At 57.3% G+C, this 14,393-nt stretch overlaps 1 protein-coding gene across 1 annotated transcript; it reads left to right on the top strand.

Annotated features, from left to right (window-relative positions):
• Positions 1-10,974: 10,974 nt before the first annotated feature.
• Positions 10,975-13,191, top strand: CEP68 (centrosomal protein 68). The gene is made up of 4 exons (XM_088521315.1): positions 10,975-11,979; positions 12,296-12,418; positions 12,519-12,615; positions 12,962-13,191. Exons 1-4 carry the CDS (start codon positions 10,975-10,977, stop codon positions 13,189-13,191), a joined length of 1,455 nt encoding a protein of 484 aa, XP_088377441.1.
• The last annotated feature ends 1,202 nt before the right edge of the window (positions 13,192-14,393 follow it).

Here is a 14,393-nt window from a genome sequence, read left to right as displayed (position 1 = left end):
GCCCTTTTCCTTCTCCTCTCTTACTTCAGAGGAAGCTATCCTGGAAAGACATCCCGTTGATGCTTATGTTCATGGCACTAGGAAGAGGCAGCTCCAATTTTCGTAGCAGCAGCAGCCTTCCTTTGCAAAGCATCTTCCCTGGTAATGGAACGATGGTTTTTCCTGGTAAAGGAAGAATTTTGCAAAAAGCCACTCAGAAGGAGAGGGAGCCGCCTCTGAGGGAAAACACAGCGCGTGCGTCGTTACCGGCTGTTTAATTGTGTGCAGCCGGCTACGCAAACGAGGTGGGAAAGGATGAGTCAGTCCCCTGCAAAACTGCAGGTGGAGTTTCTTTTTAACCAGTTTATTTAGGTCCATATCCACAAAATGTGGACGTTCCTTGGCTCATCTGAAAAACCTGGTGCAAACAGTTCCCTAGGGACATGCACGGGTATTTATTTTGGCATATTCGAGCAGATCACGACCCACTGCAACTTTGCATTTCCTCCCATTGGAATCCTCCCCCCTCCTCTCAACTCAGGAAACCAGAAGCACGCTTTGTAGCTGGTCATAAACGTCAACAAAAACGAGATGTTTTGGAGAAAAACCTTTGATGCCTGAAGAAATGGGCCTCAACAGAACCTTTTTGTTTTTTTGAACAGACATAAATATTCCGCGGATGCCTCAAGGGAGCTGAAACTCGCTGCTGTTCCCCGGGGCCTGTTTTGTAGCTGTGTTTTGGCTCCCAGCAGGCGCTCAGGCCTTCGCTCTCGGTGCTCTTCCTCACCACAACACACCAGCTCAGGAGAGGAATCACTTCCCACGAGGAATCACAGCAGTGTTTAGAGCAGGACGTTTCCTCATTTTGACTTTTTTGCCCCAAAGTTGACGTTGTTCCCAGGTAAAAGCACTCACCCCCCGCACCGGGGCTGCCCCGTTGTTCTGTCTTCCCTGTGGTGCTGCAGCTTGTGCCTCGTGGCTGTAGGTATGAAGCTCCTGAAAGCACATTCCAGGGAATGGCACAGAAAAAACGATAACCCCGGAGCTCTTTTTAGTATTAATTTGCAATAGCAGTGCAAAAGTGCAGGGCCTTGCTGCAAAATACTTCCCCCCGTTGCTACCAGTGGGTTGCATGTGTTGCATCACCATGAATGTCAAGGTCATTTTAAGACTTCGTCCCATGTCGAGCTTGTTCAAGTGGGCAGATTCAGAGAGGTCAAAGTGTTACTGTAGCTTGAATTTAACCAAGGAAATCTAACACTCCTTCTCCTGGAAACAGGTGCCACAGGGCTTTTATGGACTGTGAGTTTTCAGGACCAGTGTTCTTGATTTACAAGAAATCTGTACTTTTACAATACCTCTGTCTGAAGCTTATAATGGTGCCAGTTTTGCTGCTCACACGTAGCAAGAGGTACTGAGAAGTTTTCATGGAAGCAGGGTAATTATTGCTGGTCAGAATTGCTTTTTTTGTATCATCTGTGTCACAAGATACATTTCTTGTTTTTCTGTGATGTTACTGTCCTTAAGATGGCCATGCCACGTCATCTCCATGGGCTCTCCATCTGGCTTCTGCTTGTTTTTCTGTTTTAAAGTACAAATGTAAATATCAAGTATTTCCCTCTCGTGAACCGTGAAACCGTTGGCTCATTCTAACAGCCGCAGCAACGCGGGTCCTCGTGTTTTTCCTATGTAATCTGAGACGTGGAATAATGTGGGGAAGCTCCAGTCACCTCCTTTCCTAGGCAAGACGGGTGCTGGTGGCATCTCCATCCTCTGTGCAGACCTTTGCTGCTATGAAACGTGTCTTACGGTGCCGTCGTGGAGGTGTCTCTGCAGCACAGGTGAAAGGGGGCTGAAAACGAGCAGCGGATCCTAGTGCTGTTATCCAGGAGGGGGGAATACGGATCCGGAGCAATCCTGAGGTCCTCTCCTTAGGAAAGCAGGCTGCAAACAGCTCGTGCCCTGTCTTGTACTGTGCTTGGTTTGGGGGAGATAGGGGGATACAGAAGAGGAGGTAGGATCCATCCTCGCCACACTCCATCCCATTATTTTTCCCGCTGCTTTCTTTTCCAGAGATGCTTCTTGGACTGCTCTAGACCACCTCTCACTTCCCCTCTCCCGGACTGCCTTTCCCCTCCGTGCTTTACCCTCACTGCCCCGTTCCACCCCGCTTGCCGAAGCGCCCGGAGCTGCTCCGCTTTGTCGGGCGCAGGCGGGAGCTGCATGCAGAGCGTTGGGGTCCCCGCAGAGGCTCCCGGCCCCGTCCGCGTCCTGCCCGCGCTCTCCCGGGGTTTGCTTGCTCGGTAAGTCCTGAGCTGCTCGGAGGGTGCCCGGCAGCGCTGCTGTACCCCGAGGAAGGGGGTTGGGATAAGGAAGCGCTCGGCTGCTGCGAGGGGGTTGGAATAAAGACCCTCTGTCCGCAGGGTCTGTGCTTCAGCTGGGGACCGCCCTGCAAGACGCAGGGATCGCAAGGGACCTTCCACCCCCTCGGGGAGTCTCGTGCAGTCAGAACAGCTTTGGTATGAGAACGGCCCAGGTGCAAGGCCGGGCGCTTCCCGCAGGGATGTGCCGAGCACCGTTCGGCTCCTGTGGGTCCTTCACACACCGTGGGTGTGTGGAGCCAGACAAAGGGGAGCTAATCAGCTGAGCAAACCCGCTCCGCTCTGCCTTGTCCGTGGGCAGTCCCGGTGCAGGCAGTGCTCCGAGCCGCAAGGAATCGCACACGGATTGGGAAGGTTTCATGCGTGCGTGCTCGGCCCTGCACTGCTCGGAGCCAGGAACGGATGCGATCCACAGGACATTCTCATACGTGTTCTCTCATGTTTTACAGCAAGGGAAATGAAAATTGAGGCTGCTGTTGGAGGGAGAGGTTCCTCCTTCATGTCCCTGAGCCACAGGCCCTGGTGTCTTTGCAGGCTGCGTCCTCTAGGGCTTATCTAAGGTACAAAAACACAGCTTTTTTTTTGGCAAAAATCAGGAGTGTTGGTTACCCTGCTGCTTTGGGACTCTGCAGGAATGGGGGCTGATTCCTCACTCCTGATCCCTGTGCATTCCTGTGGGAAAACAGCCTCCCGCTGGAATCCATCCTTTCCCTGAGCCTCCCACGAGCAGTGGGCTCAGGTGGGAAGTCAGAAGGCGAAAGGGCAAGCTGTTCCCAGTAGAGAAATGTGTCATTTTCACAGATCAGTCACCTGCCTGCAGCGACTGCTGCTCTGATGAGCAGCACAGAATTGGGCAGGTGACACAAGTCCTCTAAGGGAGGTTGTGGGTACTTGCCCGGCGCAGGGGAGGGGATGCACAGTGAGTTAAGGTGCTGGAAGCAGCGTCTTCTCCTCGGCATTTCCTTGGGGTTAGCCCAGAGGCTGTGCCTGGCACATGGCAGCAGCCCGGCAAAGCCACCGGGTGACAGCGGGTGACAGTGGAAGGGACCTGCTGAGCCGCTCCTGGCCGCCTGCCACAACCCCGGGGGAAAAACGGTTCAGGAGCAGGAACCCGCATTGCTCCGTGCAGGAGACAACTGCCCCTGGATATTGTAGGGCTGAGGAGGATCCACCAAGCGCCTTCCCTGGCTCCTGTTGCACCCGCTTGGGCAGCTAACGCCGCTTCGGGCAGCGCTCGTTCTGCCCGGGGTCTCTACAGACACGTAGGTGCCCAGCTGTGCAGACGCGGTGACATGGAAGGGACAAGTCCTGGAGTGACACGGAGTGGCCAGGGAGGCTAGGACGGACCTCATGGATCCTGCAACCAAGGCCACCGTTAGCTAATATCACCTGCCAAGAGCATCAGTGTCTGGCATGACATAAATACACTTGAGTGTTGGTACGGCGCTATTAATGGTATATGGGGACAGGGAGCATTTTACTGCTTAGGAATGAGGCAGGCTCACCACTGCATTTTTGGAGGGCAGGGAAGAAGTGTAGGAGAGTCACCTCCCTCCTGGAGTGGATTGTCTTAATAGAGAAGCAAAAAGCAAAAATTTCTTTTTTTTGCCCAAGGTCCCCGTCTGCCTCGGTGTCAGCAGCTGCGCGGTGTCAATGAGGAAGCGAGTTTGCAGCCAAGCCTGCAGCACCGCTAAGCTAACGGGGCGGTTTTGAGCTCACAGAGAGCAGGAAGCCCCTGTTAGCTAATCCTGAGGATATTTTTGGCCTGTTTCTCCTGATAACCATGCCGAGCAAAGCAACGTGCTGCTTTGCAAGCATGTGTTTAGCAGCAGAGGTTGCACTGCGTACGGCGCCTCGGTACAATTTACGTTACTGCTGGTACTTGTTACACAAAGGAATTACCAAGGGGAATCTCCCAAGGCTTTTTGCAAGGGAATAGTTTGCTGAAACATGCCTGAAACCCTCTGGAATACAATCATGTTGAAAGGCCTGTCTCAGCCATAGAAATACCCCCGATATTAACAGCTAGGTATTGTAGCTTTTTAGGAACTGGAAAGACTGGCACAAAATGGTTGGGCTGGGGCCTTCACTGGTATGTACAACTGCAAGAGCTTTCGGAGGCCGATGGGTTTGTGCTGGAGGTGGTACCTCCTGGACAGCATGGGGCTGATTTGGTCCTTTTTTAGGAAGCTGATGTTCCTGAAATTTCCCAGCAATGCAGCCGTACAGAATCTTCCAAGGCTGTGCTCCTATTTAGGCTTCTTGCGTTACTATCCTGGTTATCCCTGTGCATGTTCATGCCCAAAGCACAGGCTGTGCTGGATGGAGCCCATGGGCAGCAGCAAAAATAGCTGAGTGCCCCCCTGTGCCGGGGAGATGTTCCTCTTGGTGCTGCATTTTGCATTTTGCATTTTGCATTTGATGTTGCGAGCTGAGCGTGACTCATGCCCACCTTGTGCGGACGAAGGTTTTGATGAACCCTCTGCGCTGAGGGCCAGCAGGACCATTGCTAAGGCTTGAGGAGCCTCCTCCTGCAGCGGCGAGGTGGAATCTGCCTTACTCCTGTTACAGGTGCCTTGTGCTGGTTCCCTCCAGGCCAGATGCAAAGCCACTGTTTGGCTTTTGAGCATCACTCTGCACTGGAGGTGAGAGACTCAGTTACCCCTGGGGTAGAAGGGAGATGTCCTGGTCAAGAGCCTGATCCATGGGACAGGGAAGGCGGTTTCTGTTTCTTATCCTGTAAACTCTGTTAGCTGCTCTGCCCCCAGCGTGTGGACGTGAGCGTGTGCTTTTCTTTCCATATAAACCCAGATTGCCCTAAGTAGGAGGGAGGATTCTTGTATTTTTAAACGCTAAAAGATCTGATTAATTAATCAAATAGCACCCGGATAAGCTTTGGAGTTCCCTCCCGTGCAGTTCAGCGTCTCTGATGTGTAGGTGTCTGCTTGTGGATGAACCCGAGCGCCGAGCGCACCGAGTCCCCCCGTGCCCGTGGCCGCCCTGCTCCTCCCGACCCTCCGTAACGGGTCCTGGCAGAAGGCCACGGTTTTCAGCCCGTTTATTATCTACCAGGAGCAGACGTGGATGTGCACACACGAGAAGGGACCACATTGCTCTGCCTGGGGTGTGTGTCCCGGCGTGGATAGCGCCGATCCGCGTGCGGAGCGGGGCACCCCTCGGCAAAACAAGGCTCGTGCGGCTCTGTTTGGGACTGTGTTTCATAAGGGGAGCAGCAAATCCGATTTTCGTCTTTTTCCAATTCTGTCATGGAAATGCGTATCTGTCTCTCTTTCTGTAGCTTCTTAATCTGAAATAAAAAAGTTACCCCAAACGGAATTCCCGTTTCACTCTTTGTTTGGAGAAAACCTGCCCTTCAAGCTAGGAATCAGCTTGCCCAGACGGCTGGACAAGCTCTTTGGACGAAGGTTTCGGGCCCTGTGCTGATACCATCACCCAGATACTCTGTGTCGCCTTTGGGAATGTCCCTCAACGGGCGCAATGTGGGGTTCGGGTCCCCCTTCCCAGAAGGGCCCTTGGCCAGCAGGTCGGTGGCACCCGTTAACGGCCCCGGCCCCACTGCTGCATCCCACCAAGCAGCCTCGTGCATCTCTCCGAGCCTTGCACGCAGGTAGCCAGCCTTTACCCACAGCTGGAGGGGGGGTTTTGCATTTAACACGTGTAATATGTCTCTGCGGGGAAGTTTTTATCCTGAAGTGCGCAACACAGTGTCACAAATCCTGGAAAAAAAACTACTATCTGTGTATTTTGGTAATTTGAAGTATTATGTTCCCCTCCCACAACTAATAAACCCAGGTGCACAATATCCAGGAATGCACAAGAATAAAGATAAATCTTTAACTGTTCTTTGCTTCTATCCCTCCTTCACTGTAGGGATGATGGTATTGCTTCTCCACGCATAGACGATGAAGATATTTGCTCCATGCTTGCACAGAAGTATTCTTTGAAGGACCTAATCATGTATGACTTAAAAATTCTGACTGATGCTGTGTCTTGGTGTGTGAGTTTTAGGAAACTACCAATGCGGTGTTTTCCAAATGCAATTCTGATCCTGAGGTTGTGTCTTGGCCTTCTCCGGAGCAACCTGGAGGACCTGCAGACAAGCGTGCAGGCAGGGACGCTGTCCTGCGCCTCCGTCACCGTCTCCTTCAGTGCCACTAACGTCGGGTGAAGAGAGAGCAGCTGCCTGAAACAAGCAGGGTTTCCAAAATTGCTGGGGTAAGCGCTGAGCGAACGTCACAGCCGTAGGGCCTCACCATCGGAAACACGGGAAGCTTGATGGCACCTGTGGAAGGATCCCGTTGTCCTTAATGAGAAATGAGTCAACCCTAAATTGAGCCCAATCAAACGAGATAGAGCTTCTCAGGAGCCTTTCAACAAAACGTTAGGAGCTGGAAAAAGTTCTAACTAAAATTCATTGACACCTTCCAGTCTGGCCATATACTTCCAATCTCCAAATCTGATCCTTACATAAAAGGAGGAAGGGGTTCCTACCTTTTCCTTTTAGAAAAAGCTCTAGTTATGGGTTTAAAAGGCAGGTTGCCCATATTTGCGTAGTTCACATGAAGAATGGCATTTAAGGGGCAATTTGTAACAAAAGCAGCTACAATTGCTGTAACTTAATCCATAGTATTTGGAGACCAAATCTAAGAGTGGCTAAGGAGCAGATTAGTCTGTTTTGTGCTGCTGTTGAATGAGCAGTGTGGGTTAGACGGGTTGTGTGGCTAGCTGTGCCTTTAGGCACTGGGTTTTGCTCTTTTAGCTGTACTGTTCTTGCTGGTGTAGGAAACTGTCAGGGCAAGATCTTACAGAAGAGGAATATGGTATTTCTTAAAAAAACACACCCAAACAAGTTGATTTTTCCCACCTACACTCTCATAGAGTTCATTCACTCACAAGGAGGTCTGGCCTGGGTTGCTTGTGCATGATGCTTCAGACCAGGGGTGTTGGCTGTCAAATCCTCACTCAATCTAGAACACAGATGAACTATGAGAACTCTTGGCTGCTGGTTATGAGCCGGAGTTTAAAGGATCCCTGAAAGTTATAGCAAAGTCTCACATTAAAAAAAAAAAAAAAAAAAACAACTTTCCCAGTTGTTCATTGCCTGTTATATCCCATGTAGATTGAAGCTGCCACCACCTCCTGGCCAACTGTCCCCTTTTGGTTTCACAGGGACACCTCGCCTCACCAACCAAGGGAAAGGTGGAGGTTTGGGGCATCCTTCCAGTCCATCCATGCCTGTGCCACAACCTGCAGCTCTCTGGGTGGTTTCGAACGGACAACAGCGCTAGAATTGAGGTAGGAAGAGATTTGGGGGCGAATAAGGAGGACTGGGAGGTGGCCACCTGCCTTTGTGGCGGGTTGTTGGCGGCCGGTGGAGGGATGGGTACATCGTGTGGCCACAAGGCAGAAATGCAGCTTGTGCGTGTTGGCTTCCACGGGCCGAATCCTGCGGCCGAGCAGGGACGTGGCCAAGGACACTAGAACAGCCACCCCTCTCTGTTTTTCTCTGTTCCTCATTTATCCTGATCTCCGTGTTTTATTTGTCAGCTGCTTTGTGGGCCCTGAAGTCATATTTTCCACTCCTTCTCCAGAATCAGGACAAAAATGAAAGAAAAAGATTGTTCTTTTTTTAAAGGGTAAGACTTAGTAATAATGTATTTATAGCTACAAGAATATAAAAATATGAGTGAGGGAAGGTTTTGCAGGCTTTTGAGGAGTCTTCTTTTGACTTTATTATAAAGGAGCTGAAGAAACATGGCTGGAGTGAACCTGCTACTCTGGGATAGTCTGGGAAACAGAGGCTGCAAAGAACCTGGGTGGGTGGGAATAATTAACTGCACAAATTACACTGGATTCATTAGCAGGAAGTTGTGGCAAATCAGAAGCTCAGCAGGCGCCAAGTATCCCGCGTTGTGGAAAAGGCAGATAATGTACCAGGATGTGTCAACAGGAACGCAGCCTGGACCATCGCGTTGGGTTTGTATTGCTGTAGCCAGGCCTGTGCTGGAGTTTTGGACAGGGTTGAGGTGCCAAATTTCAAATAGATGTGGCCTAAAGAGAGTGGTGCAAGAGGAACCGTCGAGATGTGCAAGGGCTGATCCCCAAGGGAAGAAAAGACTGGGTTTCACTACGAGAGAAGGTCACCTTCCTACAGAGGAGAAGGCTGAGGATGATGTATGGGTATATTTAGAGGTCCATAAAGGCTGCTACAAAGTCCAGAGCAGATGGTAATGTGTCTACAGAAAGGCTGGTCTTCCATAATGGCAAGGAATATCTAGGTTAAACTTAGTACTATAATGGCAGTGCTGCCCGGTGAGACTGGAGGCTCTTCAGGCAAGGCTAGATGTGCAGGGAATGATGTGGGAAGAGCTGATCCTGCCTTGGATCAGCAGCCGGAGGAGGTGTCTCTTGCGATTCCCATGCTGGCGAGTTCAGGGAATACCAGAATGATCGTTATTGCAGACATAGGAGAGCTGGCCACATCGCCCGTGGGACAAGGGTGCCTTGCTCGATGGATTTAACCCTCAGCAGACAGCATGTTCTGGCCTTTTGAAGCCTTTTCCTGGGCTTTCTGAAAGGAATCCTACTAATACAAACAGGCAGAGAGGGATCCGGGGAGGAATAAACAGGTCAGGCGCAGGGCCTGCATTTGCCGATATCCCAAAACATCCCAAACATCGATGTTGTTCGGCTGAAATTCGATGCTGGAGGTGGTGCCGAGGCTGCGCAAGGGCCTATGGTGCATATGGAGCCCTCGGGTTTCTGAGTATTTACCTTCCTGGCTCACGCGGGAGAGCGCTCAAGGCAGAAGGGAGCTACAAGGGGCAGGGTGGAAACATCACATGGCGTCTGGAGAACAACAAATCATCGCCTTGGGGCACAGCAAAACACCGAGTACGTACAGCACACCCGGCTCCAAACAAAACCCTTCACAGTGCCACAAAAACCCTCACGTTCCCACCAAGAAAGCGGAGATTTTTGACAAAAACGGAGTCTTGCCAGGATGATGGTGCAGGTCAATGTTCTTGCACCTGCCACACTGGCCACCCTATCCTCCTGTTGTATATCTACAAAATGTTGTAGATATGGGGGTTATTGTTAAAGTGCTGCCATACAGAGATTGGATTAAATCTTTTTTTTTTCTTTCTTTCTTTTCTTGCAGGAAAACACAGTCTAAAAAAACCCTGAGACACAAATCAGCCAGGGAAAATCAGTATTGTTTCCCTGAAATTATCAAATAACCCCTCCTTCGGATCACCAGCATATTCCACCTTGTTGTATCGGCATTTTCTATGAGCATGAGGCGAAGGGCGGGACGGAGGATGCTGTGGGCCCTGGGCTTGGGCCCTGGAAGTTGGGAATCTCGAGCTCGGGCTTTGGAAACTCGGGCCGCTCCTATTGGCTGAGCGGCCGCAGTGCTGCCGTTCTGCGCGTAGCAACCGCGCTCCCATTGGCCGAGGCGGCGAGGGGGCGTGGTCTCGCCTTCGCGGGCCGGGGGCGGCGGGGGCCGCGGCTCGGCTCGGCTCGGAACAACTCGGCCCGACTCGGAACAACTCGGCCCTACTCGGAACAACTCGGCCCGACTCGGCCCAGCTCGGCCCGGCAGGTAGGAAGGGGCGCGGGGGCGGCTTCTCCCGCTGCCAGAGCGCGGATCCGCTGTGGGGGGAGCGCAGATTTGGCCAATTTCAGCCCATTTTGCAAAAACCCGGCCCGGCCCGGCCCGGCCCGGCCCGGGGCTGCGGCGCTGCCCGGGGCGCGTCTCCAAAATGGCCCAAGCTCCCGCGGGCGGCTCCCGCCTCCAGCTGTTTGTTTGTTCCTTTAATTACTCGCTTTTGGCCGAGGCCTGTGACTTTTACTCGTGCAACTTTTAGTCGCAAAAGGGCTTTTTTGTTTTCTGTAGAAAAGTCTGCAAGAAAGGACCCCCCCCCCCAAAAAAAAAGGAAAAAAAAAATCCCAATAACACGGATTTTTTTGGTCTGAAAGCATTTTATTATTTTTTTAACAAAAAGCACAGCCAACCCCGCTGCAAAGCGACTGAGGCTTTGCCTTTCGTAGCAGGCAAGTGACTATATCCCTGCTGGGCCTTTAATCACCCGTAAGTTGGGTTTAACCTTTTGGCTTTCGATTTTCTGATGCCGGTTGGGGCGTTTTGGGCAGAACCCTGAGGTCGGTTCCCATTAATTAATTAAGTGACAGGTTGGGCCCGCGGCCGCCGTTGCCGCTCCCCGGGAGAGGGTCCCTCCGGGCACGGAGATGTCCCAGCGGAAGGAGGGATCTGCTGCTTCCCTCGGGAAGGCCACGGGAGGGAGGGACGTGGCCGGCATGGGACAAAATGGCCCCGTCTCCGGCGGTGCCGGAGCCCTCGGGATGCTCTGGGAGGAGGGGGTCGTCTCCCCATGCTGGGAGCGGGCGGGAAACGCGGGAGGCGGCATCCCGGCCTCGTCGGATGCGTTTCTCCGGGCCCTTTTCCAGGATGTTCGGGCGTTGCTCCGGCCGTGGCTGCGCGTGCGAAAGGAGCGGGGCTGCAAGCAGCGAATTCGCGTGCAAAAATCAAACGTTTGTGTCTCTCCCCCCTGCCTTTCAGCAGGCCAAGATGGGCTGTTCGGAGGCGGCATCCGGCGCTCCCGACCTGCAGAGCTCCGCGGAGGAGAGCGGCACCGCCGAGCCGGGCCGTGCCGGCCGCTGGAGCCCGCGCTGCCCGTCCCCGCTTTCCAGCAGCCTGGGCTCGCTGCCCTCCGCCGGCAGCGCCGCGCGGAGCCGCTCCACGGGCAGCTTTTCCGCCCTGTCCTTGGATGGCGCCGGCGGGCGGTGCCGGGGGCCCCTCGCGCCTCTCCCGGGCGCCGCCGCGGCCTCCTCGGCGGAGGCCGATTTCTGGGCCTGCGCCATCCCCGCGGCGCTGCCGCCGGCGCCCGACCGCCGCTCCCCGCGCTGGGACCCGCACCGGGAGTACGAGGAGCTGCTCGACTTTGCGTACCCGCTGCGGCCGCGGCCACCGCTGCACGACTCGGGCATCGACGTGGGCAGCCCGCCCGGCTCCCCCGCCGGCACCTGGCGCGGCGGCGGCGGAGAGGATCCCGCCGAGCGCTCTGCGGCGTCGAGCCCCGCGCCTGGGAAGCGGGGCCGGTGGGCGGCCGCGTCTCGCCGCGATCCCCCAGCTGCTGCAGGGGCCTCTTGGGCAGAAAGTGCCTCCGCGGCCACCGCCGCCGCTCCCGTGGCGGAGCCGAGCTGGCTGCGTCGCCCCGCGGCGCCCGGGAGCGGCGGCACCGGGGACACCCGCATCCCGCACGGCGCCGGGACGGGGATGGGCGCCCGGCACCTCCTGCCCCCCGCGCGGCTGCTGCCGCGGAGCTGCGCATGGGACGGCGACGAGGAGTTCCTGGCGCTGCCGCCCCGGCTCGGGGAGCTGGACGGCCTCGCTCGCTACCTGTCCGGCCTCTCCGTGACCGTGCGGACCCCGGCGTGGCGCCGCCGCAGCGCCCCGTGCGACGGGGACGGCGAGGGGCCCCGGGCGCCGGCGGGCAGCGAGGCCACGTGGGGTCCCGGGGGCTGCCCGCGCGCCCGGGCGCAGCCCCGCGAGAGCCTCGCGCAGTGCGTGAAGGTGGGTTGGGGCCGGAGCCCCGCGCCGGGGAGCCCTGTGGGGATGGGCGCTCCGAGGGGCATTGCCCAGACACAGGCATTGCCTCAACTGCCTGCGCTTTCCTGAGCGCTTGCACATGGCGCGAGCGGGGCCTCCCCATGGCCTGGGAGCGCCCAGCGCTCCGGCCCCCGGCCTAACCCGCGCTCTGTCATCGTGGGGCCGGTTCTGCTGAGCACGGGGATGGTTCTGACCAGCGTGGGGCCGGTTCTGCCCGCGCGGTCGTGCAGCGGGGCGCTCCCCCTTGGAGTGACGCCGGTGCCTCTGCTCCCCCGCGCAGGTGTTCTGCTGCCAGCTGGAGGAGCTGATCCGCTGGCTGCGCCGCGTGGCCGACGTGGCGGACGGGTGGCTGCCGCCCGCGCCCGGCATCTGGGGCGTCGCAGCGTCCGTGCAGCGCTACGTGGTGGGTGCCGCGGCCGCCGGCCCCGTGGGTCGCCCTTCGCGGTGAGTGCGCGCGCGCTCCGGGGCGGCGCGCGGCGCTCCAGGCTCTGCTGCTCCCGCAGGAGTTCCGGCGGGACGTGGCCGAGCACCGCGGGCTGGCGCGCAGCGTCCTGCGCCGGGGCGACGCTCTGCTCGAGTGCCTGGCGGCGAGCTCGCCGGGTGAGCCCTGCGCCGCGGGGTGGCACCGCGCGGCTGCGTCCGTGTTCCCAATGAGTTTCCTCTCGCCCACCCAAGGGCCCTCCTCCTGCAGCTCTCTTTGGGCACCCCTGGGAGTCCCTTTGCCCAGATTTTGAGTCCCCCAGGTCACCCCTATTCCGTGTCCCTTCAGGCCATCGTGTCACCAGTGGGATGGCACTGAGAGCCGCTCATGACTTCCTAGACGCTCATTTGCTTCCAGAAAGTCGTGTGGGGCACGTGGAGCTCCTCCACACGGCCCTTGCAGGCTGGATTATCACTCTAACGGCATCCCAACCCCTGCTTTTTGCTTTGTTTTGTTTTTCCCCAGCCTTACAGGACACCCTGGACTTGATAGCCAGGCAGTCGGCGGAGCTGGAGCGCCGCGTGGAGCAGCTGCACGCGGCGGTGCTGGCGGCGCTGGCGCCGGCGCAGCGCGAGGCCGCGGCGGTGAGCGGGCGCGGGGCCGTGGCGGGCACGGGGAGCGCGAGTGGCGCCGCTCACAGCCTCTCCCGCTGCCAGGCAGGGCCGGCGCTCCCCGGCCACGCGCTGCAGGGCTGAGCGCAGCCCTGGAGGAGCCACCGGGACCTCGCGGAGGTGCCACACGCACAGGAGCGCGGAGCGGGAATCGCCCCCGTGCTCACCGTGCCAGCTCCTGGCGGCGTTTCCCCGCGGATGGAGCGGCCCGTGGCCACGGGCCCGTCTGCCTGGAGGGCAGCGCCGCTGCGTGCGGCGACGCCGCTGCACGGGCAGCCCGTTCCGCGCGGCAGCAGGCGCCGGGAACACGGCGGGTTGCAGCGCGGCGCGGGTTTGGAGCGGGGCGGTGTGCGGTTTGCAGCGCGCCGTCTCAGTAAAACTGTGTGACTTGAGCGGAGCTGCCCTCTGTCTGGTCTGTGCTCTGCAGCGGGGGCCAGCGGCCAGGATCAGCTCCCGCTGGGCGCCTGTTTATCGCTCCCGCTGCGGCCGAGCCCGGGTTATTTTTAACCTTGTTATGTGTAAGGCAAAGGGCCGAGACGTTGCGAGACTCCTGGTCCAACAGCTCCTCCAGGCGCGTGTCCCCCGCGGGGACGCGGCGGTGCAGGCGCTGCTGCCGTTCCCGCAGGCCGCTCGCGAGGGCTCCGCTGGCTTCGGAGCAGCGCGTCCCAAGGGCGCGTGCCGGGGAGGGCAGCAGCCCCGCAGCGGGCCGGCGCTTCGCGGTGCTTCGCCTTCGGTGCAGGCGTTATGGCCAGGGAAACGTCCCGTCCTGCCGTTCCCGGGGACAGAGCGGGCAGCCGTGCGCGCGCTCCCGCCCGGAGCAGCCCGCGGAGCCGCTCGGTGCCGCTTCCAGCCCTACCCCCAAGGCTCCTTCCCCGCTCCCCGCAGCCTCCACGAGCCCCTTCCTACCCAGGGACACTCCGGGGGTGGCAGCAGGGCCCAGGCTCCCCCGAGCTCCCACCTGGAGCTCTCGGCCTCCCGCGGCCCCTCCGAGCACCTGGCTGCACTTCCAGGCGCTGCTCCCAACCCGATTTCTCTTCGCTCTGCTCCCGCAGCCTCCCCGCCATCAACCCAGCAGTGACTTGGTTAAAAACAACAACACTGAACAACTGGTGTAGCCCGAGTTGGTTTTGCAATGCTTTTATTACTGTATATATTAACATTATTTTGGATAGTATGCAGCAGGCATCTCGACATTTAAGTTCATTTGTGCAGTTCTCCGGAGGGAAGGCGGGACCCTCCGCCACCTCGTTGCGTTCGCGTCCGAGCGCGGCAGCACTCAATGAATG

This window comes from Tinamus guttatus, unplaced genomic scaffold, assembly GCF_059628265.1.
Source record: "Tinamus guttatus ecotype Peru unplaced genomic scaffold, ASM5962826v1 Tinamus_guttatus_pri_ptg000116l, whole genome shotgun sequence".
In the NCBI taxonomy this organism is placed as follows: domain Eukaryota; kingdom Metazoa; phylum Chordata; class Aves; order Tinamiformes; family Tinamidae; genus Tinamus; species Tinamus guttatus.
This window is presented reverse-complemented; position numbering and strand designations above follow the sequence as displayed.